The 25172-nt window shown below is 58.0% G+C and overlaps 1 protein-coding gene across 1 annotated transcript in view; it reads right to left on the bottom strand.

Moving 5' to 3' along the window:
• Positions 1-25172, bottom strand: part of SCUBE1 (signal peptide, CUB domain and EGF like domain containing 1) — a 53091-nt gene that overhangs the window by 9267 nt on the left and 18652 nt on the right. The window contains exons 4-9 of the mRNA XM_049771522.1: positions 16181-16315; positions 12924-13049; positions 10655-10771; positions 8764-8853; positions 1625-1741; positions 530-652 (exon numbers count right to left, since the gene is read on the bottom strand). Coding sequence (XP_049627479.1) covers positions 530-652; positions 1625-1741; positions 8764-8853; positions 10655-10771; positions 12924-13049; positions 16181-16315 — 708 coding nt within the window. The remainder of the gene's footprint in view (positions 1-529; positions 653-1624; positions 1742-8763; positions 8854-10654; positions 10772-12923; positions 13050-16180; positions 16316-25172) is intronic.

The raw sequence follows: 25172 nt of genomic DNA, 5'->3' as shown, positions 1-25172 counted from the left end.
ACAATAAAAATCGCATTAGTAAGAAAAAAATCGTATTAAACATTAGCATACCCCGAGCAGTTCATTTCGGAGTATGCAAATGTTTAATGTGATTTTTTGAGATTTTTTTTTCTTACTAATGCGATTTTTTTTTTTGTTTTTGTTTTTGGGCCACACCCGGCAATGCTCAGGGGTAACTCCTGGCTGTCTGCTCAGAAATAGCTCCTGGCAGGCATGGGGGACCATATGGGACACCGGGATTCAAACCAACTACCTTTGGTCCTGGATCAGCTGCTTGCAAGGCAAACTCCGCTGTGCTATCTCTCCGGGCCCACTAATGCGATTTTTTATTGCGAATCCCTTTTTTTTTTATAAGCGAAATCCCTTATGTGGCCCTGCCTCACCCCGACTTTGCCTCCTGCGGCCCCCAGGTAAATTGAGTTTGAGACCACTGTCCTGGACCCTTCTGTGAGATTCAGTTTCCCCTTTCAGGGCAGCAGAGTCGCCTGAGTCGCCTGTGAGGGACAGCACCCCAGGGTCGGGAGCTCACCCTGGCAGCTGCGCTCGTCAGTCAGCAGCTTGTAGCCTTTGCGGCAGCCGCACTCGAAGCTTCCTACGGTGTTGCGGCAGAAATGGTCGCAGCCCCCCGAGTTCACCAGGCACTCATTGATGTCTGCGGGGGGGACAGGGTGGACAGTGGGAGCAGGAGAGTGAGGGGTCACCCGCTGTCCAGGGTGGCCCTCGGGGTCCCCCAGCTGCATCTCAGTTGAGGGGGGACAAGTGAAGGCCTCGGTCTCCTCCTGGTATCTGGGCATTAAAGGGAGAGGATGGAGACAGACAGGCAGGACGGGGACATGGGGCCACAGGGAGGTAGCAGGCAGCAGGGACCCTGGCCTGGGCCCAGAGAGGAAGGACAGAAGCATGGAAAGTTGCCAATGTCACAAACTTCCCTCCTTGCCCTTCTCCTCCTGCAAACAAGTTTCTCTGTGGTTTGGTTTTGGGGGTCACCCCTGGTGGTGCTCAGGGCTCAGTTCACTCCAGCTCTGCACTCAGGGATCATCCTGGAAGGGCTTGAGACCTGGTAGGGACACTGGGGAGCAGCCTTCGGCCCCCCCTCATACTGTGTTCCACGTATAACATGACGTCTGGGCTTGGCTGACTCAGGACAGGGCAGTGGTCCTGGGAGAACTGGTCCCTGGTTCTTGAACCTTCTGGTGTCTCTCCCACAGGTCTTGGGGTGACAGATTCCCCCCGAGGACAGAGATGGGATTCAGACTCTGCCTACCCTGGGACCCATAGGGTGGGGGTGAAGAATAAGGGGCCCGGAGGCGAGTTCAGGAGACCCATTTCCCCTTCCTTCTGCAAGTCAGGGGGTCTAGGAGTCGAAGGGGGATGTGGGTGCGACTGTGAGAGAGACATCCCGCTCCTTGGCAGGGATCACATGCTGGGTGCCTTTTCCCATAGCCCTCGTGTTCCTTGCGGGGGCCCTGAGCACCCTGAGTTGACAGCAACAGAGGAGCCACTGTCCTGGCACCCCTAGACCTGCCCCCCCCCCATCCACTCTCCCTTGTTGCCGCCCCCCCCACTCGCATAGCCCTGCCAGCCCTTGGGGGCATGGGGTGGCCTCTGTCCTCTGACCTCTGACCTTTGCACGTCTTCCCGTCGGGCTGCAGGGTGAACCCCACGGGACAGCTGCACCGCACGCCTGTGGCTGTGTCCTTACACGTCCGGTCGCAGCCGCCGTTGTTGACTGCACAGGTCTCTGCGGGGAGAGACGGGGCCTGAGTGGATTCGAGGCTCGGGGACATGGACCCGTGTGTGTGGCCCCTCGCAACTCAGGACCCCCATCCCGGGGAATGGTGCTGGGGAAGCTTTTTGCAAATTGCTGGGGTCAGGGGGTCTGGTATGACTGGGGGGAATTCCGTGACCCTCGCCTGCACTGACCATTTGGGAAACCCCCAATTCCCCCCACGTTCCCTCAGCCCCCACATCTGTCTGCTTAACTGACTACAGCATCTGTTTTTGACCTTTTTTAGGCTGGCTGGGGGCTTTGTAAGTTTTTTTTTTCCTGTTTGTTAAGTCAAAGTGACTTTGGAGCTGGAGGCTGGTGGGGAGACAGGGTGAGGGTGGGGGTGCTGGGGCCGGGCTCAGGAGGTCTCTGCTGCCACCCCCTGGGGACAGCCTAGTGTGTTTCCCTATGGAGTCCCCAAACAGATTTATTCTCTCCAGGGCTCCCACAAACTGCCAGGTGTCTCTGTGGGTTGGGGAGAGGGAGGGAGTTCTGTAGGGGGAAAGTCAGAGGCCCATTATTGGGGCAAACACAGGCTTTTTATTTATTTATTTTTGTCTTTGGGTCACACCCTGTGGTGCTCAGGGGTTTCTCCTGGCTCTGTGCTCAGGAATTGCTCCTTGTGCCCTCAAGGGACCCTATGCAATTCTCGGGATCAAACCTGGGTCAGCCGCAAGGCCAATGCCCTCCCCATTGCGCTATCGTTCTGGCCCCAACTCAGGCTTTTCTTGAGGGAAGGAAGTGGGGGGAGCCATATTGGGGGTCCATGGTGTATGTGGGGGGACTCCCAAATGGGAGCCACAATAGGGCTGCTGAGAATGGCTCTGCCATGACCCACCCAGGCCCATATCTTGGTGTTTCCCATCCCCAGGCAGAGGGAAGGCACTGGGGGTCCAGAGGCTGGGAGGGGACTGCCTACCACACAGATTTAGGCCAGAGAGATGCCCACTGTCCCCTAAACCCAGACATACACCCCCTCCCCCAGGGCCTGTTGTCTGATGAGCACTGGCCACTGCCAGAGATGTGAGAACCATCCTGTCAACTGCATCTCCCGGGCCTTCCTGGGGACCCCATGGGATGTGGGCTTAGGAACTGCAGTCACCCTTGGGAGCCCGTGCTCCCTGGTCACCCCACCCCCTGGTCTCCCCTCAAGCACACACACTCCAGACACCCCATCCCACTATTCCGACTTTCACCACAGCCCTGAGGTGTCCCCTTCCTGCTGGGGCGGCCAGGGACGTGTTGCTGGAGTGATGGGCATGGGACGGTGGCCAGCAGCTGACCAGGGCAGCCGTAAACATCCTCTGCACCCCCCTTCCGTGACCCATTTCCACCGAAGCGACCCCTACTCAGTGTTGTGGTCTGGCTCCGCCTCTCCCCCCCCCACAAGGCAACTCTTGGGCCTCCCAGATCATGGTCACAGCCCAACTGTGTCCCTCTGTGATCCCTGCCAGAAATGTCCGTCTGTCCTAGAGAGGGCATAGGGATGTCCATCTATCCTGGGGAGAGTACTTGGGTGAGTGTCCATCTGTCCATATGTACATGGGAGGGTTTTGAGGTGAATGTCTTTCTATCCATCTGTCCCAGGAGGGTTTCTGGGTGAATCTCCATCTGTCCTCGTGAAGATTTCGGGGTGAGTGTCCATTTGTCTGTTTGTCTGTCCCGGGGAGGGAGTCAGGGTGAGTGACTGAATTCTCTCACCCATCTGGCACAGACCAACCTGTGTGTCTGCAGCTGAGGGGCTGGTCTGAGGGGGAGGGACACCCCCTTTCCCAAGCCTGGAGACTATGGTTCTCTGAGACTCAGAAACTGGGGTCCCCACTGTCCACAGGAGTGGAACCCCTAGTGGCATCTGGGCCCTGTGGAGGAAAGGGATGGGCCCATGTCTCCCCTATATCCCCTTCACCCAACACTCCAACGCCCCCAAGAGCTGAGGCCCTTTCTGACATGACCACTCCAGAAACCAGAGCCCTGAGGCTTTGAGGCTGACAGAGACCTCCAAACTGTCCACAGTCCTGCACATGGAGAAACTGAGGCCCACACCAGGTCCACTGCAGGACCCCACACCAACACTAGGACTCAATAACTTATATTAAAACAACAGGAGTCCCCTGGTGTGACCATCACATGCAAACATGGCCAACATCTCGGGGGGCTGTTTCTGCCCTACTGGGGGGTCCTGGGCTCAAAATGTGGACGTGACGAGCTGAGGCCAGTGGGTGAAAGACCATAGAGTACCCCCAGACAAACTATCCCCAGAATCAGCCCAGTGGGCCCCAGACTGGGGTCTCTGTTGGTTGCTCTGTGGAGAGCAGACCCAGAGGGACCCTGACCCAGGGTGGGCACAGGTGGGTGCAGCCCATGGGGCGAGGGCAGAGGGTCCTGGTTACAGGCCCACATGATGTGCTGGGGCAGAGTGGGAACAGGGGCCAATTCCTGACAGCACTGGGCAGGGCTGGGGAGTTAGAATCCCAGCAGGGCGCCCCCACTTTGGCCCTTTTCTGGGTGAGAGTATCTGTCTTCTGGGGGTGAAGACCGTGCTCATGGTCTCTTATGGGCAAACACCGGGGGGCCGAGAAGGCAGAGGCTGAGCAGGGGCATCTCAGGGATGCAGTCCTGGTTTTAGGGATTCCCTAGTGGCCGTCCCTACCCAGGAGAGGATTTGTGTTCAAGCTGGGAGCTAAGGCAGGACCGATCACTAGTCCATCTTGGCTCTCGTCCTGGCCTTAGCTCTGGCCATTTTGATATCGGAGTGCCAAGGTTAGGTGAGGGGGGCTGACGGGTAATTCCTCATTTGAAGCCATCCTGGGGTCACTGCGTCCCCAGAGAGCCTGAGTGAGTGAGATGTGTGTGACAAAACTTTGGGGCCAGAGGTAGTTGACAAGGATTTTCTATGTTTGTGGGGGTGCTGGGGACCCCTGACCCTACTCCCAGCTAGGCATATCTACAGACTGGGGGTGCCCTGAGGGTTCCATTTAACTCTGGAAGAACTGAAGTATGTCTAAGGTGCTGCTTGGCAGACACTCTGTCCCCTGGGCCGGACACACTGGGCTTGGGGCTCACTGCTTGGGGCTGTCCCCAGGGCTGTACCTGAGTGAGACGTGGAGGACCCCGGGGATGAATGGACAAAGGACAACCGTGGACAGGACCAGACCCCCTAATGCCAGGAGTTTGCCCTGAGGGGCTACCTATGTTGTCTCAAGGCTTCAACTGGGTGCGGCCTTGGGGTGACACTGGGAGGCAGGGAGAGAGCAGACTGGGTCGGGAGGGTGACCAGTCGCTGAGCCAGGACCCCACTGCCCCCAGGGATTCCCAGGAGCCTCCATGCTCAGGTTTGGGGTGCAGCTGGCCCACCCGAAACTGCCCTGGTTAGAGTATCACCCGCTGCCCATGCCAACTTGAGCCCCTCCAGCCTCTCAATAATGTGGGGTGCAGCCAGGAGCTCCATCTTCCTGCCTCCCATGTGGCCCCTCTGAACCAGGGGGAGGGGCTTGTCCAGCACCGTCCCAGGAGGCCAAGACCAGGCAGGGAGCCAGGTGCCATGAGGGTGAGGGATTCTGCCCCCAGCCTGGCCCCCAGGGGGTGAACAGAACGTGGAGCTGTGGGGGACAGGCCCGGCCATACCCCCATCACAGCCCTGCATCTCTCTGGGGAAAGGGAGCAGATGTTTCCTGACTCGGTACAGGGTCTGTGTACAGAGCACAAAGCAATGAGTCCAGAGCTCTGAGCACTGGGGGAGGAGCAAGACCAGGTGCCGATGCGTCTTTGGGGCGCCACCCTCAGGTGGGCTTGGAACAGCTCCATGATCTTGGCCCTCTCACTGGCCCCGCGCTCAGTCCATCCTTCCCATACACCTTCCTGTGGTGGAGGGTACAGCCAGCTGCAGGTTCTGCCCGCTCTTGGGGGCCTGGGGAACCCCTATAACCCCCCTGTTGTCCATCCCCTTCTCAGCACACCCACAGGCTCGGTGGAATCTGCTGCCTCTGGGAACGGTGCCTGGTGAGTCTCTCTCCTGGCCACTTTCTTCAGGAAGCCCTCCGTCCTGCTTCCCCATCACTCCTGAAAGGGTGCTGGTGAGGGCTGAGTGGAGTGGATGAGTGTGGCAGGGAACAGGTCAGAGAACTCAGGGACCCCAGGGAGCACAGACGGGGGCTGAAGGCAGCGGCGCTGTGTCCAGAGAAGTGACTTAGCTTGACTCTGGGGCAGCTGGTGGCCGCCCCCGACCCTGGGTGCCTGTCCTGCTCCTCTCTGGGTGCTCCCTGTGGGACCACTCCGGACACTTCCTGTCCTCCCTTCCTGGCGGAGGGAGGGTGGATCCAGACACCAGTGGTCCAGGCAGAGGGTAGGGAGAGTTCTGGCCTCCTGTCTGTGCCTCAGTTTCCTTGCCTGTAATGGGGGGACCCGGGGCCCTGACTGGTGAGAGTAGAAGGCTGAGGGGGTACAGGGGCTCAGAGCCAACTAGAGTGAGCATTTCCTATTCTTGGGGTCACTGTGGAATGTGGTGCCTCAATTGAGATCGGGGGACCCCACCATGCCTGACTATGGGTCTTTTTCAGGGCACTGCAAAACTGGGGTAACACAGTCTTCACACCCCTGCCTTGTCTGCCCCTGCTTCTGTCTCTGGCCTGGGCGTCCCTTTTCCTCTGTGCCGCAATCTGGGTGGTGGGAAGCAGGTCACAATGTCCTTGCCAACTATGGGGGCCCCTGTGAAGGGAAGAGGGGGCTTGGCAGAGAGGGGAGGGGGTCATTGCAGACCACAGCACCCCATGTCCAGCCCCTGAAGGGGACAAGTTTGGGGATCCAGGGAGGCTCTTCTCGGCCCTCTTTGGAGCCACACATAGAGGGAAGCAAGAAGCCTCCTAGTCTCAGCGGTTCAGGCAAGGGTTGGTTTCGGGGGGGGGGGGGCCCATGATTGAAGGTCTCGCTGGGGAGGGGGAGGCAGAAGGTCTGCTCATGCTCACTTGGATGATGAGGCCACAAGCCAATGAATGTGGGTGACAGGGAAAGCCACACAGGGAGCTCAGGCCCCCAGGCTGGAACCCACTGTCAGAGACCCCAGTCCCATGTGAGTTGGAGCTAGACAGAGCAAGACTGGGATTGGACATGGACATGGAAGCCGGGGGTTCCCTACAGGGCTGAATGAGGGGGGAAGGGGGCACCTGAGGGAGGTCAGCCCCCATCTCATCCTGCTGCTGCTGGTGCTGCCTGGGGGCCTGGCAGTGCCCAGGTGGGACCCAACCAACAGATAAACTGACTCATTCCTGCCCCAGCATCCACATGGCTCTTTTGTTTGTTTTTGGGCCACACCTGGTGGCACTCAAGGGTTATTCTTGGCTCTGTGCTCAGGAATCACTCCTGGCAGGCTCATGGAACCCTATGGGATGTTGGGGATTGAACCTGGGTCTATCGTGTGCAAGGTAATGCCCTCCCCGCTGTGCTCTTGCTCTGGCCCCCAACTCACATGGATATTAACCCAAATCTCAGCTCCATGACAAATCTCTTGGCCTCATCCCCGCAGCCCCAGCGCCCAGGGGTCAGCACTGCTGGGCGGAGGAACCCCGACTTCTATCAGCCCCCTCCTTTCTCTTCAGGCATGGTGAGTCTCACCAGCTCCACTCTCCAGCCCCTCTGAGCCCCGTCCCTCTCCCAATGCCAGTTCTAAAGGGCGCAAGCCATGAGGATGCCACACCAGAGGAGACATGGCCATAGGACTGAGTCTTCCTCACCCGAGACTCTCCGAACCCAGTATTGGGGGGCAGCCAGTGAAGCAGACAGATCCCGGACAAGCTCTCGGGTTCTGTCTTACTCAGGTCTACTCACTGGGGGAAATCTATTTCTGGAAGAATGCAGGTCACCATGTGATTTGCACTGGCTCCTGGGGTACCCCTCGCCCTGGGGCTCGACAACCCCGGGGTCCCCCACTGCTTTCCTGTGACCCTGCCCCATTCTCAGAGCTGGCAGCCTGGCTGCAGCGGGGCTGGCCTGTCTGTCTGTCTGTCTGTGCCATCAGCTGCACTTAGGGGTCCAGGGCATGGTCCACCCCTAGGGACGTTCCTACTTCTCATGCAGGGTCCACCCTCCCCAGACATACCGGATGTCCTGTCCTCTCCTGAGACCAGTCAATGAGGAAGGGAGAATCCCCAAGTACAGGCCCTTTAGGTGCGGTGTCCCTGACACGGGACCTATCCTGGGCACACCTGAGCCCACCAGGCTAAGGGGGTGGTGAGCACAGGTCAGCAGCAGCCAGGGGCCCCCCTGTCACTGTTCTCAGCCCATCCCCCTCCACATCCACGCAGGCCCCCCTTGACCATGGTCTGGCCCAGAGTGTGGGCAGGGCAAAGGGCCATGAGGTGCGGGCCATGGCAATTCCTTTCCCTTTACCAGACCACTTGGGGCCCTGTACCCTGAGACCTCCCACCCCAATCTGCGTGGCCAGAGATGCCTTCGCTATTCTGCTGCTTCCTTGGCTTCTGCACTCCTGAGAGAGACTCAGCAGAGTCTGGGTTGGGTGGCGGGGGTTCTGGGGGCAAGGCTACAGGTAGTGATGGGGAGGTAACAACTGTTTTCTTTTCTTTTTGGCCACATCCTGTGGCGCTCAGGGGTTCCTCCTGACTTTGCCCTCAGGAATCACTCCTGCTAGGCTTGGGGGACATATGAGATGCTGGGGATTGAACTGGAGTCCGTCGGGGTTTGGCCGCATGCAAGGCAAATGCCCTACCGCTGTGCTATTGCTACGGCCCCAAGGGAGGGGAGAACTTTTAAAGTCGGGGAGGAAGGAGGGGCTCACAGTGGGGCGTGCACAGGGCTCTGCATTCAAGGACTCAGGAACAAGCATCTGCCGAGCAGACACACACACACACACACACACACACACACACACACACACACACACACACACACACACACACACACACACACACCGGCCCTGCTCACACATGCACTCCAGCACCTGCTCAGCACGCAAGCGCGAGGGCAAAGGAAGTGGAAGAAGTTACCCATGAGGAGCCGCCGTTTCACCCGCTTGTCCACATCAGCTACTGACGTGGCCCTGAGCTGCACGCGCTCGATTGCAGCCTCAGCCTCCTCTAGAACACAAGTGGGCAGAGACGGGCCGGGTTAGTGCCAGGCCGCCCCCCGCCGTGCCCGCAGCCACCCCGGGGGCGTCCGGCACGGGCGTGGTCGGCACAGCGAGAGGCGGGGTGGGGGCGTGCAGAAGAGGGGGGAGGCCACACGAGGACACAGACGGGACACAGCCCCCTGCTCCGTCCCGAAGCACAAGGCCGCAGAAGCAGACGGAGCCCCCCCCACCAGCCCCGGGCTGCAGGGCAGGCACAGGACAAGGGGACACAGGACGAGGGGAGGCTGTGAGGCCCGGGGATGGGGTGTCTGGCAGGTGCGGGATGAGACATGCATGCACCACGCAGTGGGGGGACCCAGACGCGCGCACGGCTGCAGGCCCCACGGGACAGACAGGCCATGGGGTGTGGGGCATAGAGCCGGCCTGCCTGCTTGTCTAGAGGGGACCCCGAGAGAGGTGTTGTGGGAGCTCCGTGATGCGGTCTGTGGAGGGGTCTGCCAAGGGTACCCTGGTGACTTCGCCAAGACTTGCAAGATTTCCAGAACCTACTGGAAATTCTGGACTCGGGGAATCAGTCAGCTGCTTACCATCTGGGCAAGCAGGAGCCAGGGGGGCCTGGTCTCCTGGGGACAGGGGCCTGAGATGTGAAGGTGGCGGTGTTGGGGGGAAATCTCCTGGCCAGCAGGGAGCAGCACTCCAGGACTGGGTCCAGGCAGAGGAGGGAGTGTGTAGTATGTTAGGGCCCCTCACATGCAGGGACAGTCAAGGTGACAACTAGGAAGGGGGTCAGGAGGACAAAGACAAGATGGTTAGATGAGCGGGGTGGGGGCCCCAGGAGGGAGGCGGAAGAAAGTTCTAGACGGGATGAGGCTGCAATAAAGACGCGGGTCCCCAGTGGGACGCGCTCAGCTCAGCGTTCCATTTTGTCTTTGTTGCTCGTTTGTTCTTTTGGTTTGTCTTTTTGGCGAAATTTGTCAGACAAGACAGGCAATTGGGGGCGTCACCAGAAGGGGGAACCGGACACAGGGCATGGGGGACCACACAGCAGCAGCATGGGGGCAGGGGACAGGATGCAGGGGCCCCCGCCCCAACTCCTGTTCTTTCCTTCAGTTTTGGGACTGACAGTCCCTCGGAAATCGGCTTCCGGTTTCCCGTGAGTAGTGGTTCCTGGTTGTGCGTTTCATTGAGGCCTCCCCGGGGGTGCTCGGGGTCAGGGCCGTTTCCCTGGGCATCAAGCATGCGTGGAGTGCGACCCTGCGGTACTAGGGGCTAAACTTGGGGCTTCCCTCCAATCAGCTCCTGACTTCAAAACAGAACTGAATGGTGGAGGAGAGCTGAGACCCGGCCTCTTTTCCTCTCTCGTATTCCAGAACCCCCTGGAAATTCTAGCCCCTGGTAATCTCTCATTTACTTACTTCTCTTGGAGATGGGGGCCAAGGGAAACCCCAGTCACAGGTGGGATGATGGGGGGCAGTGATGAGCAGAAGGGGGTGGGGTGGGGTGGGGAGAGGCCCGGGAGAGCCACCACCCCACAGCCCCAGTGAACCCCATATGACGTTCATTCCAGCACCCCCATTAAGGAAGACCATATAGCCCATAGGGGCGGGGTCTGGCTCACCCCACAGCTGGAACTCTGGGGGCCCTGATCGTGTGCATCTATCTTTGCGGGGAGCCTTTGCATCCCCTCCTCCTGGAAGACTACCCTCCCATGACCAGGACGAGGACCCTGGTGGGGGCTCCCAGAACACAGATGACCAGGCAGCTCAGGGGCGCCTGTGGAGAGCAGCAGGGCCGGAGCCGGGACTCACCGACGCAGGTGTGGCCGTCAGCGTGCAAGGCATACTTCTGGTGGCAGCCACATAGGGGCCCTGAGTCCGTGTCTTCGCAGCTGTGCTGGCAGCCTCCGTTGCCGTAGTTACAGGTGACTGGGTGTCCCATGATCGTCCGGCGGAGAAACAGAAGCCGACCCGACCTCCGTTAGCTGGGCCGTGGGCAGCTCCCTGTGGCCCCTCAGCCCCAAAGTCGGCCGCTGGCCCCAAGGTCCTTCCAGCTCCGCTGGGCACCAGCTGCCTCGGAGTTGTCCTCCTTCACCCCACCATGGTGTGAGCCCCATTCCAAGAGTACCCAAGCCTGGCGGTTGTCCCGTGAAGTGCCCATGTGAGTTCCTGGGTGGCACTTCTGGAAAAATCCGTGTTCCACCCTGGCTGTGATGCCTCCTAGGGTGCCCACAATCTCCAACTGTCCCTAAGTGGCTCGGCTAGTGTTGGATGGAAATGGGAAGACATAGGGGTGGAGAGGACAGAGACTCTGGTTTTCTGACGTGATGCTTGGACAGAACCTGGATCTCCCCGTGGGGAGTGTATGCCCCTCTTTTTTGTCTCTTCTTTTGGGGCCATGTCAGAGGTTACTCATTGCTCTGCACTCAGAAATTGCTTCTGGCAGTCTCGGGGGAACCTATGGGATGCCAGGGATTGAACCCCAGTCGGCTGCATGCAAGGCAAAGACCTTAACCCCTGTGCTATCTCTCAGCCCCTCTTTTTCTTGGTTTTTTTTTTGTTTGTTTGTTTGTTTTTTTTGTTTGTTTTTGTTTTTTTGTTTTTGGGTCACACACGGCACTGCTCAGGGGTTATTCCTGGCTTCATGCTCAGAAATTGCTCCTGGCAGGCACGGGGGACCATATGGGATGCCGGGATTCGAACTGATGACCTCCTGCATGAAAGGCAAACGCCTTACCTCCATGCTATCTCTCCGGCCCCTTTTTCTTGTTTTTTTTTTTTTTTTTTTTTTTTTTTTAATTTCCCTTTTTCTTTATTGGACACCCTTGACAGTGTTCAGAAGATATTTTTTGTTTTGTTTTTGGACCACATCTGGCAGCGCTCAGGTTACTCTTGGCTCTGCGCTTAGAAATTGCTCCTGGCAGGCTTGGAGGACCCTATGAGGTGATGGGAATCGAGCCCAGGTTGGCTGTGTGCAAAGCAAGCACTTTCCCTGCTGTACTATTGCTCCTGCCCCATGGGTGCCCTATTTTATGTTGCTCCCTAAGATCACCTAAGCCTGCTGTCTTGACATAAATGCCCATCAGAGTTCTGGGAACAGGATCCCCTGGATAGTGAACCTCTGTCTAGGATTCTAGTGACCCCTAAATCCACTCAGATGCTGTCCTGCTGGTGTGACAGGCAAGTGTGGTCCTGCTGGGACGGTGCCCGTGCTGTGCTCGAAGCAGAACCCCAGGGAAGCGCTGCAGGCTGAATGCCAGGGCTTCAACCATGCTGAGCACACTGGGGTGGGTGGCTAGCGCCTCTCTGTCTCCTGACTGTCCACCATCCACAGAGGCTGCTGACACCCGGGGTGCAGGTTCTGGGACCTTCCTGGGGGACTCTCAGAGAGCCGGGGACATGTGGCAGGCATTGAGGGTCCCCGACCTGGTTGCAGAAGAAACGCACAGTACCCAACTTGGGCCGGGTGGACACTAGGGGCCCTTGGAGATTGAGAAATGCCCCACTTTGAAGCGAGCTGGGATGTTGCCGTATGAACAGAGCACCAGCTTTATTGAGTCCATGTGGGGCCAAAAACTTCCCCCTGCTGGTGATGGTAGGGCCCGGGGATGGGGGAAGTTTGCACTTGGCGGCCATCAGGCACCACTACTGCTCAGAGAGACTGACCCTAGGGGCACTGTGTTCATTGTATCCCGTCTGAGAATGGGCACCCTGCTTCCTGCCATGGGGAGCATAGGCCCCAGTGGCAGCCCTTCTGGAGCACGTAAACGGGATGTTGTATCCTAGGGTTTCCCCCCATTTCTTAAAGTTTTAGTGCACGAGTGGGCAGTGGGCACAGGCCTGCTTATCTAATGGATATGCACCGGCCCGGTGTCCTGAAAATGACCATGTGCTGCCTTGTGCCCTGGAGTGGGGCATCGCGCCAGGTTCCTCCACTTTGTGCCCATGACAAAGTGGCCTGGCCCCTCTGCTCCCCTGCCCCGTGGGGCTGGGTCCAGGTGGCCCATCCCTGGGTTATCTCCAGAGGCTGAGTGCCCTCCTTGGACAGACGCCCCACCCATCTCGAGCCCCGTCCACCTACGTGTGCAGTCCTTCTGGTTGGGGGCCAGGTCGAAGCCGGGCCTGCAGTCACAGGCCACCCCGCCTTTGGGCGTCTCCCGGCAGATGTGCGCACAGCCGTGGTCTTTGTTCATGCAGTTCATGCCCTCTGGGAAAAGAGACAGGACAAGATTGGGGGGACAGAGAAGGAAAGGGGGGACCAGAGTTGCTCAGCTCCACCCTCTAAAAGCACAGCCCTGCGGCAACAGGCTGGTCTATCTGGGGGGTTGTCCATGGGGAAACCAAGGCATGGATGGTGATGACTCCAGGAATCCGATGACATCAGGTACTTGACTCTGGTACCCAGAGGAAAGGTCCTGCCTCTGCCCTGTCCTGGGGAGGCTGGTGAGCAGGGAAGGTGGGTGTCCTGGGCTCTTGCAAAGCTCAGGGGGCGGGTACAGAAGTAGCACTTTTCAGTTTGCAGCTTTGCTTCCCACTCTGGTGGCATCTATCTGGCAGCGTCAACCTCCCGCTGTCCACCTCACCCACCACCTACTGTGTCAGGCCCGAAGCCTGTTGATCCCATGGCCTCAAAGCATGGAGGGGGGTCCTTCCCCAATCGGCATGGTCAGGTTTTTTTTTTTTCCCCCATGGGCCTGGTCATTGGAGTGAGGCAGCTCCCAGCTCCCCCCTGACCCCCAGCTCTGGGCTACCTCAGCCCCACATTCCATCTCTGTTCCCACTCCACCCCCTCATTAAACCCGGGGGGCACAGAGACCCCTGGAAAGAGAGTGATCCACTTCTCCACCCTTCCCCTCAGACCAGCCTCTCCCTGATGTATGGCGCCTGTTTCTGAGCCCTTCCTGGCAGCCCTCATGAAGACCTGGGCGCCCTGGTGCTGCCGCCAGCCCGTTCAATGCTAACAGGATTGTGCTTGGACAAATGTGATTATGTCCTGCCAACTCAGACTGAGTGTCTCGGGCTGCCTGGGGCAGGGCTGGGATGAGGAAATGAATGCCCCCTGGCCCTGTTACCCTCTGGGCCTGCTGCCCCCTCGCAGGGTCCAAGTAGGAACCCCTAGGATCCCTATCCCTGGGTCCCTCAGTTCCAGCTGTGAGCTCCCTTGGCGTTGGCTGGGACACCCTCTAAAGATGGACAGGCACTGAAAGGTCTTAATGAGAAATATGTGGTGGTGGCTGCTGCAAAGGAGGTCTCTGCTGGCTTCTCCTGAGGCAGAAGGGGTTCACTAAGGCTGATCCCCCGCATGTTCACTGCTGTTTCATTGGTAACCCCCAAACCACACCCACTACCCCCATGATTCAGCCGCTCCATGCCTGTAGATTCCCAGGACCACCACTAGGCGCCGCCACCACCCTGAAGACCTCCTAGGTGTACAAGGACTCAGATAAGTTCACATGGGCAGCCCCAGGACGATGTCCAGCCACCATCCCTGTCACCATCCTTGTCCCTAGAGCCAGGCCTCAAGGATCTGAAATCCCGGTTCTAGCAGCCATAGTCCTGGGCTGGGCAGGGGGCACCAGATGGATAGTGGCTCTGAGGTCCTTGGAGGCCTCCGAGGAGGTGACAGAGGGTGGGGGTATGGGCTTGGGGGGGGGGAACACCATTTAATGACTATGTGGGTCACAGTGAGGTCACGTCTGTGGGGGCTGAAGACTTGGGCCCCCACCCTCACCCTTGGCAGGTGGTTGCTACTAGTTAGCGTTCCTGGGTGGGCAAGAGGCAGCCAGGCACCACGGGCCTCTGCAGTCTTGGGACTTTGCAGCCACCCACATGCCTGACGTGGCCTCCTGGGCGAGTGGCAGTCCTGGGGCATCTGAGACCGGCCTATGCCTTGGGGCAGGACAGACAGGGTGGTGTCCCTGTGGGGAGGTGGGAGGAGTCCCCTCCTGCACCTAACAGCAGCTGTTGGGGACCCAGGCTCAGGTCACTTGGGGGAGATGCAGAGACCAGACCTGAGCAGCGGATGTGAGTTGGGGGTGCAGGGTGGGGTCTCAGCAGGCCCCAGGGGGCAGGGACAGTGGCCTGGCCCAGCCCTGAAGGGAGCAGGAGGCCAGAGGGTGTGTAGAGGCTGCTGGGACGCCCACTTTCATTATGGGGGGCAGGAGTTTCCGCCCGACTATCTCCTGGACCTGCAGGTCCCTGGGTGGGGCTCAGCACATGGATACTCACTGATGGACCCCAATTTCCTGGAAAGGGGAGGGGCACGTGGCCACGGAGACTGTGGCAGTGAGCAGAAGGTGGGGGGGTGGCGGGATCCCGGCCAGGAGGAGCACGAGACTTGGGGGCCGCAGGGGTTGTTTATGGGGTGGGAGGCTCGTAAAAAATAATGGGCCTGATTTATTATCCCCCTTCGGCCGCAGGCCGGCCGGCTGCCTCTCCCGCCGTAAATCTGTGGCTAAATGAGTCGGTTCTTGGCACAGCATGGCCACTCCCTGCTCACGGGCCTTGTTCTGGGGGGCGGGCCTCAGAGCCCCCCACTCAGGAACTTGTCCTGGGGAAGCTGTGACCTTTGAGCCCCTCAGCGAGCACAGGAGGGTCAGCCGGTCGTAAGGGGGAATGGCTCCCACTGGGCCTGGCCTGTGCCTGCTGGTTTGCCAAGGACAAACCTGGCATGGCGGGTGTGTGTGTGTGTGTGTGTGTGTGTGTGTGTGTTGTTTTCAGAGCTGCTCCAAGTCGTGTGGGGTGTGTGTGTGTGTGTGTATGTGTGTGTGTGTGTGTGTGTGTGTGTGTGTGTGTTGTTTTCAGAGCTGCTCCAAGGACTGTCCCAGCTCACATGCAGGACAGGGCCTGCGGCTGCCTCCGACCCAGAGTCTCAGAGGAAAATGTTCATCATCCCACACCATGAATCAGCATGGGCAGGTGGGGACAGGGTTAGAGGCAGAGGTTAGAGGACAAGACAGAGGCCTTCTGGAACATTCCATCCACACAATGCCAGAGTGTCAGTCCCCATTGGGTCTGGTGGAATCCAGGCCAAACAAGCACTGGGAGGGCCAGGCCAGGAGGCCTCCTCGTCACTCAAGATGGGTCCAAGCTCTGCCCTCTCAGTACCTTCTTTTATCAGTGAACTATGAACTGTAAACTGTGAATTATAAACTATGAACTATGAACTGTGAACTGTGAACTGTGAGGCAGGCATGGCCCAACCTGCACCAGGGCCCTGAGTCCCGGGATGAAGGACCCTAGGACAGTTCTCTGGACAGAGGACAGCCTGGACCCCAGGTCTGGCCAGACGCCCCATCCTTCCCTGTCCACCCCGGTCCGAGGTTCGGCCACTCTCACCATTGGAACGGTGAATGCAGGTGTGCTGGTTGTCACTGAGGAAGAAGCCGCCGTGGCACTGGCACTCGTAGCTGCCCAGGGTGTTCACGCAGACCTGCTGGCAGCCGCCATTGTTGTCCAGGCACTCGTCCACATCTGCGGGTGGGGGACAGGCATGAGCTCGAGTGGGGGCAGGCCCCTGGGACTGTCCCAGAGTCCCTCAGATTGCTCCAGCTAGGCTCACCAGAGAAGCAAAAACACAATGGGGAGGGTGTTTGCCTTGCACACGGCTAACCCGGGTTGCATCCCCAGCATCCCATAGGGTCCCCAGGAGCATTGCTAAGAGTGATCCCTGAGCACAGCCGGGATTTGCCTCAATACCCAAACAAACAAACAAACAAACAAACACATCCAGAGTTCTGGAGGATAAATTCAGCAATAGAGCTCGGAGCAATATTCCCTCCTGGTATGCTCGGAAACATACTGCAAAAACCCACCCTACTTCAGGGTGTCCAGAAGTCTGAACACTCCTATCTCAGGACACATAGAGGGTTTCATCCTTGTTACAGATGGGAAACTGAGGCATGGCAGTCGGCCACTGCAGACCCTTCAGAGGCTCAGTTTGGGGTCTCAGGGCTTCTCCATTCTAGAGTTGCCCTCCACCCTAACCTTTCTCTGCTTCCCTGCTGGGCCTGGGCTTGAAGCTGCTGTCCGGGCAGGTGCTGGGGAGCCCAGTTCTGAGCATTTTTGTGAACAGTGCCCTCATCCCAGGATGTCCTGCATTGTTATCTAAGAGGGCGCCCTGCCCCCAGCCAGTGCCCTGCCCAGTGTTCCACTCTCTGCTCAACAGCTGGCTTTTGGGACTGGCACCTGAGGCATGTTCCAGCCATGGTGCCCCCTGAATCTCGGGGGCCTGAGGTCCCTGTGGTTCCTCCCTCTGCCTCCTGCTTTGGGGTCTTTGTGACCCAAAGTCAAGTGAGCAGGAAGGGGGCCGGGCTTTGAACTCTCAGACCTCTCTGGGGCTACTGCAGAGACATTATATGGGGATGCTGGGAAGGAGGAGGAATTCTCGGGGTCAGGTCCCCTCAGGACAGGCACTCCCTACCTCACGCCAGAGCCAGCCTGTGGGGCCCATCTGCCCATCCATGACATATACCCCCATGTATGCTGCTGTCACTTCTTTAGGGACACAGGTGCAAGTGGCTGAAGCCAGGCCAGACCCCAGAGTTGATCGATGGACCCACTATTTTGGAAAGGACCCATCAAACTCATGCTCATGTCATGAATCCCCAAAACAGACACTGCCCCCCACAGACCCAGCAGTACTGAAGGAAGGTTCCGGCCTGTCGGTGCAGATTCTTGGCAGTTCCTATGTGCTCTTGTGCCTGCCCCAGACCCACACATTCCTGCTTGACCGCAGTATCTCTGGGGCTACTGGCTGGCTCCTCCCCCTGAGGCTGGCCCTAGGGCTTGGGCACACACTGCCCTGGGTAGCTGGCAGGGCCGGGTCTGGAACAGTCTGTCTACACTCACGGAGGACTTGTGTTACTACTCAATTGTTTGAACCAAGAGCTGGAGTGTCAGCACAGTGGGGAGGGCATTTTCTTTACTCACGGCCAACACGGGTTCGATTCCTGGCATCTATAGGGTCCCTGAGTGCATCAGAACTGATTTCTGAGCACAGAGCCAGGAGTATCCCCTGAGAACCACTTGGTGTGATCCCACCACCTTCACTCTCTTTTAATTAATTAAAGGAAGTTCTGGAAATTCCATGTCTAGCCCACACGAGTCATCCAGGAGATCACAGCAGGGCCCCAAACCTTCCCGTCCAGAACCCCATCCCCTTCCCTCCCCTTCCAGCCTGCAGCCTGACCTCAGACAAGCCTGGACAGCACCAAGTCGGGGCGAGGGGGAGGGCACCGAGCCGCCCTGTCTGTCTTTGATTCCCGGGGTTGGGGGTGTGAGGGCCCATCTGTCAGTCAGCCTGCCTGTCTGTGACCCAGGGATGGGGGACCCATCTATCTATCTATCTATCTGTCCAACCTGTCTGTGATCCCAGGGGCAGGGGACCCATCTGTCTGTCTGTCAGGCCTGTCTGTCTGCAATCCCTGGAGGGGCGGGGGCCCTGCGGGCATCCCAGAGTCCTTCATCTTTATTTATGACCCAGAGGAATGTTCTGGAAGGCAGTGAGCTTCTGACAGACACAGAACATGGTACAAAGCAGAGGCGGCACCCTGGGGTGAGGGTGGGTTTTTCCCCCCAGATTCTTGGAGGCTCCTCCAGGGAAACCCTAATTGGCAACAGAGTGGGGAGAAAGGCCCAGGGTGGGGCTACATTGGGACTGTACTCCCCTTGGTCTCTGGGTGAACGAGCTTCCCTAATACAGAGTATCTTTGTACCCCAGAGACTCCCGGGGCCCCCAACTCTTCTGGGTGGGCGGGGCATAGACCTGGAGGATGGAGGGGGCAGCTGGACTGTGGTCAGCCGACTCGGGGAGTCTGGAAGGGGGCGGCCCCCGCAGGAACAGACCCCTCCTGTGTGTGCCGGCATGACAGCCGTGGCCGCCCGTCCCCAAGGGCTGTGCCCTGCCTGTGCCGGCGCCTGCTGGGCCCTGAGTGAGTCCAGGCTCTGCCCCCCAGCACGGCGGTGGCGAGGGTGCCCAGAAAAGCTCGGGGGGCAGGCGAGGGGGGTAAGTCCAGCCCAGCGGGCTTGAGACAAACTCGCCTGTGCTCTAGCCACCTTTCCCTGGACTCTGTCCTCCTCCAGATCATTTTCTTCTGGCTGCCACTTGGAACATTTTTGCTGGATCAGGCAACTGGGCTGGGCACCCCTGTGCCAGTGCAGGGGTGGGCTCTGAGACTGGCACCGGGCATGGGCCTGGGGGCTGGGGGCTGAACTGGTTATCCTTGGGGCTTGGGTCTCACAACGTTTTTCCTACAAGCAGCAGAGTCTGGTGTGGCTGCGGCTTTTCCTTTTCTGTTTTTTTGTTTGTTTGTTTGTTTGTTTTTGGGCCACACCCGGCATTGCTCAGGGGTTACTCCTGGCTGTCTGCTCAGAAATAGCTCCTGGCAGGCACGGGGGACCATATGGGACACCGGGATTCGAACCAACCACCTTTGGTCCTGGATTGGCTGCTTGCAAGGCAAACGCCGTTGTCCTATCTCTCTGGGCCCGACTCCTTTTCTAAGCGACCTGTGTGTTGCTCTGGGAGGAGAACCTGGCTGACAGCTATTTAAAATCACCCACAGTATGGCCCCGCTAGGACTGGTGGCCCGTTTGTTCAGAAAAGGACACTGGGTCCCCCCCTGCCCTGTCCCAGCCCCACCCATGCTCCCTTGAAGCTGCCAGGACCCACTGAGTGTCCCCCTCAGAGACACCCATCCCCAACTCAGCGCCCACCTGACCTGCAGCCGCACCTCCCACGGCCCCCGGCTACTATTGAAAGCAGAAAACCTTTGGCTGGCGAGCACCGGCGCTTGCAAAATTGCATTTGATGAGTTAAGTGTAAATAAATGAGAAGCAGATGGATTCAGGTTCGAGGAACATGCACTCAGGGCTGGGGCCGGCGTCCTGCCAAGTACAACCCCCCCATGGTCAGTCAGAAGTGGGGGTGGGGATGGGCGAGAGGCTCACTGGATTCCCGAGGCCCTGGGCAAGCGTCTGTGTCTTCTCTGGAGATCCATCTCCATGCTTGGTGGGGTCAGGGGGTTCAGGGCCTGAAAATTCATCCCTCATGCTGCAGGGGACCCAGTGCAGTGGCCCCACCCCGCTCCTAGGCTCCCCCACTACTGCCATGGGGACCTCCAAGGGTGTTGGATGTAGGGTTTGGGGAATTGCCTCCACACCAAGTCCCTTACATGAATGATGGGGCATGCGAGGGCCACCAGTCCTGGGACCTGCTTCTTGACTTCTTTTAAGTTTCCCAGGATGAGCTGAGAGGTTCCCAGGTGACCTGGCACGGGGACCCTTCAGAGCCTCGTAACTTCCTTTAGGAACCAGGAAGGTGGCTCGATGGTAGGGACCCTGGGTTCTGCCCTAGTAGCCCCCCCCCCCATAAAACAAAAAACAAGGGCCCGGAGAGATAGCACAGCGGCGTTTGCCTTGCAAGCAGCCGATCCAGGACCAAAGGTGGTTGGTTCGAATCCCGGTGTCCCATAGGGTCCCCCGTGCCTGCCAGGAGCTATTTCTGAGCAGACAGCCAGGAGTAACCCCTGAGCACCGCTGGGTGTGGTCCAAAAACCAAAAAAAAAAACAAAAAAAACAAAAAAAAACAAAACCCAAAAAACCAAAAAAACCCAAAACAAACCCAAAAACCGAAAAACAAAACAAAACAAAATCACCAAACAGGTTGCTGCCTGACAGGCACCCTTCGCGTGCGGTGGTACCCTGTCCCACCCCAACGCCTTCTCTCCCGGAACAGGGCGGTTGCACCACACCATGTGGTCTGATCACATGGTTACGTGTTAGTGTGTATGTATGTGTGTGTGTGTGTGTGTGCCTGTCTATCTCTGTGTGTCTGTGTTAATGTCTATTTGTCTCAATGTGTCTGTGTTAGTGTCTCTGTGTATGTCTGTGTTAGTATCTGTGTCTATATATGTTTATGTGTCTCTCTGTGTTTGTGTCTCTCTGAATGTCTGTCTTTGTGTGTGTCTCTGTGTATGTCTGTGTGTCTTGTCTGTATATGTTTGTGTGTCTGTGTGCCTATGTGTGTGTGAGGTTGGGTTCTGGGTGGCTGTGGACGGAGACACTCTCAGACAGTCAGACACCCCAGCATTTGCAGGGCTGAGCTGTAGAGAGTTCGGGCCATGCCCACCATGTCCCCCCCCACCTATGTGCCCTGAGTTCTGTCTCCCCCAGCCATGCTCTGGGCTGACCAGCTGCTCCTCTTTGCATCTCCCTGCCAGTGTTGAGGGAATGGCCCTGGCTTTTCTCAGTCTCGACTCAGGCCTCTGCCTTGATGTGGGGGCTGAGGGGGCCTTAGTTAGCTCAAAGGTAAAGATATTCCTACCTAGGTCCACACCACAGGGACAGAAAAAGACTTTTTTGTGGGGGGCACAGACAGTGGCACTCAGGGATTACTCCTGGTTCTGCGCTCAGAAATTGCTCCTGGCTGGTTCAGAGGGCCATTTGGGATGCCAGGGATTGAAGCCAGTTTTGGCAGTGTGCAAGGTAAACGTCCTCAGGGCTGTTTTCTCGTTCTGGTCCCAGAGAGAAAGTTCCGAGGGAGCTGGAAGTGCTCATCAGAGGCTGGGCCACGGCTATGACACATGACGTCAGGCCCACGCCAGCCATCCTGGGCACTGCTGACGGGGTCCAAGGGTGCCACGGGGCATCTCTGCCCTTTCCTGTGAGGCGCTGAGTAAAATCATGTCTCAGCTCTGAGGGCCGAATGCACAGTGGGGACAGGTCTGTGACCTCTGGGGAGGGGGACAGGGAGCCCTTGGGCCAGGCTGGGGACAACACCGAGGACATCAATCCTTCCTTCCTGCTGGGGGGACTGCCAGGCTGAGTCAGTCTGTAGGCAGAGCTCGGGGATGGTGGTGGTGTCTGTCCATCCAAACCTCAGTCAGTGGCTCAGTGCGGGGTGACCATGGCAGCCCGGGTGGGGGGGGGGGAGCCTCTGTCACCTTCCAGGCTACATCTGTGGCCATTCGCCTGCTCTGGTCCCTCCACACCTCCCCTTCCCAGACAGGGTGGGTCGCTGGGCGGGCATCCTCGGGCACCCATGCCAGCCTATTTCCAGCGCATGTGGTTGGAGGAGGGTACTGGCCGCGGGGCAGCAGGCAGTGGCGAGAGGCCACAGCAAACACTGCTGGTTCCGCAACATCTGTCGGGGAGCCAGTGAGCCTGGGGTGACCCCAGTGCCTGCCAGAGTGGGGGTGCAGCGCGTAGGGTCTGGCAACTGGGGCGTCTAAGTTCATCAAGATTAAGTTTATCTGGACCCTATAGTCTCAAAAGCACAGGGGGGACTCTGCCCAGAGCCAGTTTGAGTCTGGGGGAGGGGAGTGCCTGCCTGAGTTCATGGGTGCCACAAAGAGGCTGTTAGGGGTGCTGACAGGGGAGGGACAGAAAAACAAGGGGGGCATCAGCAGGAAAAGTGGAGGGGTGCTGCGGATGGCCGGGGGCAGACAGAGCCAGGCCAAGGGGCTCTGAGACCACCTTTATCCCTGCCATCCCCGACAGCACCCATTCTGGACCCTACCAGGATCCCTGCAGCCTGGCCCAAATGGGAAAACTGAGGCACAAGAGGCCAGGAGCCGCTCTAGGTACCCAGCGCCCCCCCCCCCCCGCCCCAACAACCCCCTGTGTATGGAGCACCCCAGGCCAGGAAGGGAACAGGGACATGGCCACAGCTGATCATGAGGGCAAGACCTAGGGAGGGAGCCGGGGTCTATTGTGTGCAAGGCAAGTGCTCCTCCTACAGTGCTCTTGGTCCACTCAGCCTGGCTAATTTAGAATAAAATTCCCTTTCTCTTCAACAGCTCACTGTGACCCCGCTGTGTCTTCCCTCTTGCCTTCATCCCTGTTGGCTTTCACTCCCCTTGTTCTCAAATGGTCCCTGAGTTCACTGAGCTTGTCTCCCCATCATGTTCTGCCCCCCTTCTGCTATAAGAGCCCCTCATGCCAGGCTGGGGTAGAAAGGTTTTGAACGCCTCAGGACTTCTCAGTCAGGCCTGAGTCTGTCTGGGGACTCAGCCCACGGAAGCCAGCAGGGATGGGGCACAGAGATGCCAGCCGACTGCTGTTGCCCACCCCGGACCTCAGCACAGAAGCTGTCTGCCAGCACCTGCCCAAGAGAACTGTCTGAGGCCTCCCAGGGCAAGTTCCCATTGTCATCTGGTCCCTGAATGTTGATAAATTTCAGGATTTGGGCCAATGGCACAGTCACTGTCATTTGTTTATGCTCTTCTTGGACACTCCCAACCCACCCATCCACTCACTCACTCACTCACTCACCCACTCACCCACCCATCCATCCACCTACACATCCATCCACTCACCCATCCATCCATCCACCCATCTATCCATCCACCCACCTATCTATCCATCCATCACCCATACATCCACAAATCCACCCACCTACCCACCCATCCCTCCATCCACCCCTCCATCCATTCATCCACAAATTCATCCACCTACCCACGCACCCACCCACCCACGCACCCACCCACCCACCCATCCACCCACCCATCCATCCATCCACCCACCCATCTACGCATCTACCCATCTACCTATCCATCCACCCACCCATCCATCCATCCATCCATCCATCCATCCATCCATCCATCCATCCATCCATCCATCCATCCATCCATCCACCCATCTACCCACCCACCCACCCATCCATCCACCCACCCATCTATGCATCTACCCATCTACCTATCCACCTATCCAACCATCCATCCATCCATCCATCCATCCATCCATCCATCCATCCATCCATCCATCATCCATCCATCCACCTATCTGTCCACCCATCCATCCACCCACCCACCCATCCATCCATCCATCACACATGTACCATCCTCACTCAGCCCAGCACCAACCCAGGCTCAGCCCCCACCTCCACCATGTATGCAGCATGTATGTGACTTTTCCTTCCCATCTCAGAGACGTGCCTGCCCATCCCAGACAATCAGGGCCCGAGGCGCTGGTGAGGTGTAGACAGAGAAAGAGCCGAGTTCTTCTGCTGACCCAGCTGCACGTGACTTCTCTTCGGTGGGGGAAGAAAAGTTCTGGGAAGCACATCCCAAATTCCAACCGAGAGCAATGCGAGACATGTTTTTCAGTAAGTCAAGGTCAAGGTGAAGTCTGGGCCAGGGGTTGGTGGGTGGGGGCGAGGGGGGGACATCTGGCTGCAGCAGCCGATGGCTCAAGAGGAAACAGCCTGGCTGGGTGGAGATGGGGGAGAAAACGGCCGGTTTTGATTTAGAACGAAGAAAAGGATCTTATTCTATTAGCCTAAATATTGCTCATAAGTCCAGCAGCATGGAGTTTGGAATAATATTTTTCGAGCTGAGCTGCTATTTCAAGCAATTACGCTGCTCAAAGCAGTCATTTGGGGTTGGCCAGGGGCTCATCCTGGTTCCTATTCCCGCCGGTGTCATTGTCTGTTAAATTTGAGAAATTCCTCAATAAAGATGTCAACGGAGAGAGGGTTTGTTCCCCTGGGAGGTGAGGGGCAGGCCTGGCCCCCATCCAGGACCTGAGCCATTTCTACCCAAAAATAACTCCGCTGGTTCCAGAGAAAAGACGAGCCTTGAATTGGGACTTGGGACATGAAAAATCGCCCCAAAATCTCCCTCTCCTCCTAAACTCAGGGTGCCTCTGGCTTGTGGAGATGGGGAAACAATCCCAGCCATCACTCTCTCCACACTGCCTTCCACATGGCTGGCTGTCCACACAGCCATCCATACCAACTACTTCCATCTTTCCGTTTTGTTTTTTGTTTTTTTGGGCCATAACCGGTGACACTCAGGGCTATGTATTCAGAAATCACTCCTGACTTGGGGTACCATATGGGATGCCGAGGGATGGAACCACGGTCCATCCTGAGTTAGCCGTGTAAAGCAAATGTCCTACCACTTGAGCCACTACTCTGGTCCGGCCTGGCCCCTCTTTCCAGTTCTTTATTAATTTTGGTTTTTAGGCCACACCCAGCAGTGCTTAGTGGCAACTCAACTCTGTGCTCAGAGTTGTCCTTGGTGGTGCATGGAGGACCAAATGGGCTATGGGGGATGAAACTGGGGTTGACTATGTGTTTGACAAATGCCCTCTCGTGCTGTCTCTCTGATCTCTGACATGTGTCTGCTATAGTCCAGACACAACTGAATGGGAAATCCACAAGGCATTATCTTGGAGGGTCTGATCCCCAAAATGTAGGAACAGGGGGTCTGAATCAGAGGTTGATGCCTGCGAGTAGAGACTGGCTTTTCGAGGCTTCCTTGGTCCCCACCTATCCCCGAACAGCACTGGGACAGGCCTGGGGAGATGGAACAGTGACTGGGGGCCC

This window comes from Suncus etruscus, chromosome 4 (genome assembly GCF_024139225.1).
Source record: "Suncus etruscus isolate mSunEtr1 chromosome 4, mSunEtr1.pri.cur, whole genome shotgun sequence".
Lineage (NCBI taxonomy): Eukaryota > Metazoa > Chordata > Mammalia > Eulipotyphla > Soricidae > Suncus > Suncus etruscus.
The sequence above is the reverse complement of the archived record's forward strand: the minus strand, read 5'-3'. Positions and strand labels throughout refer to the sequence as shown.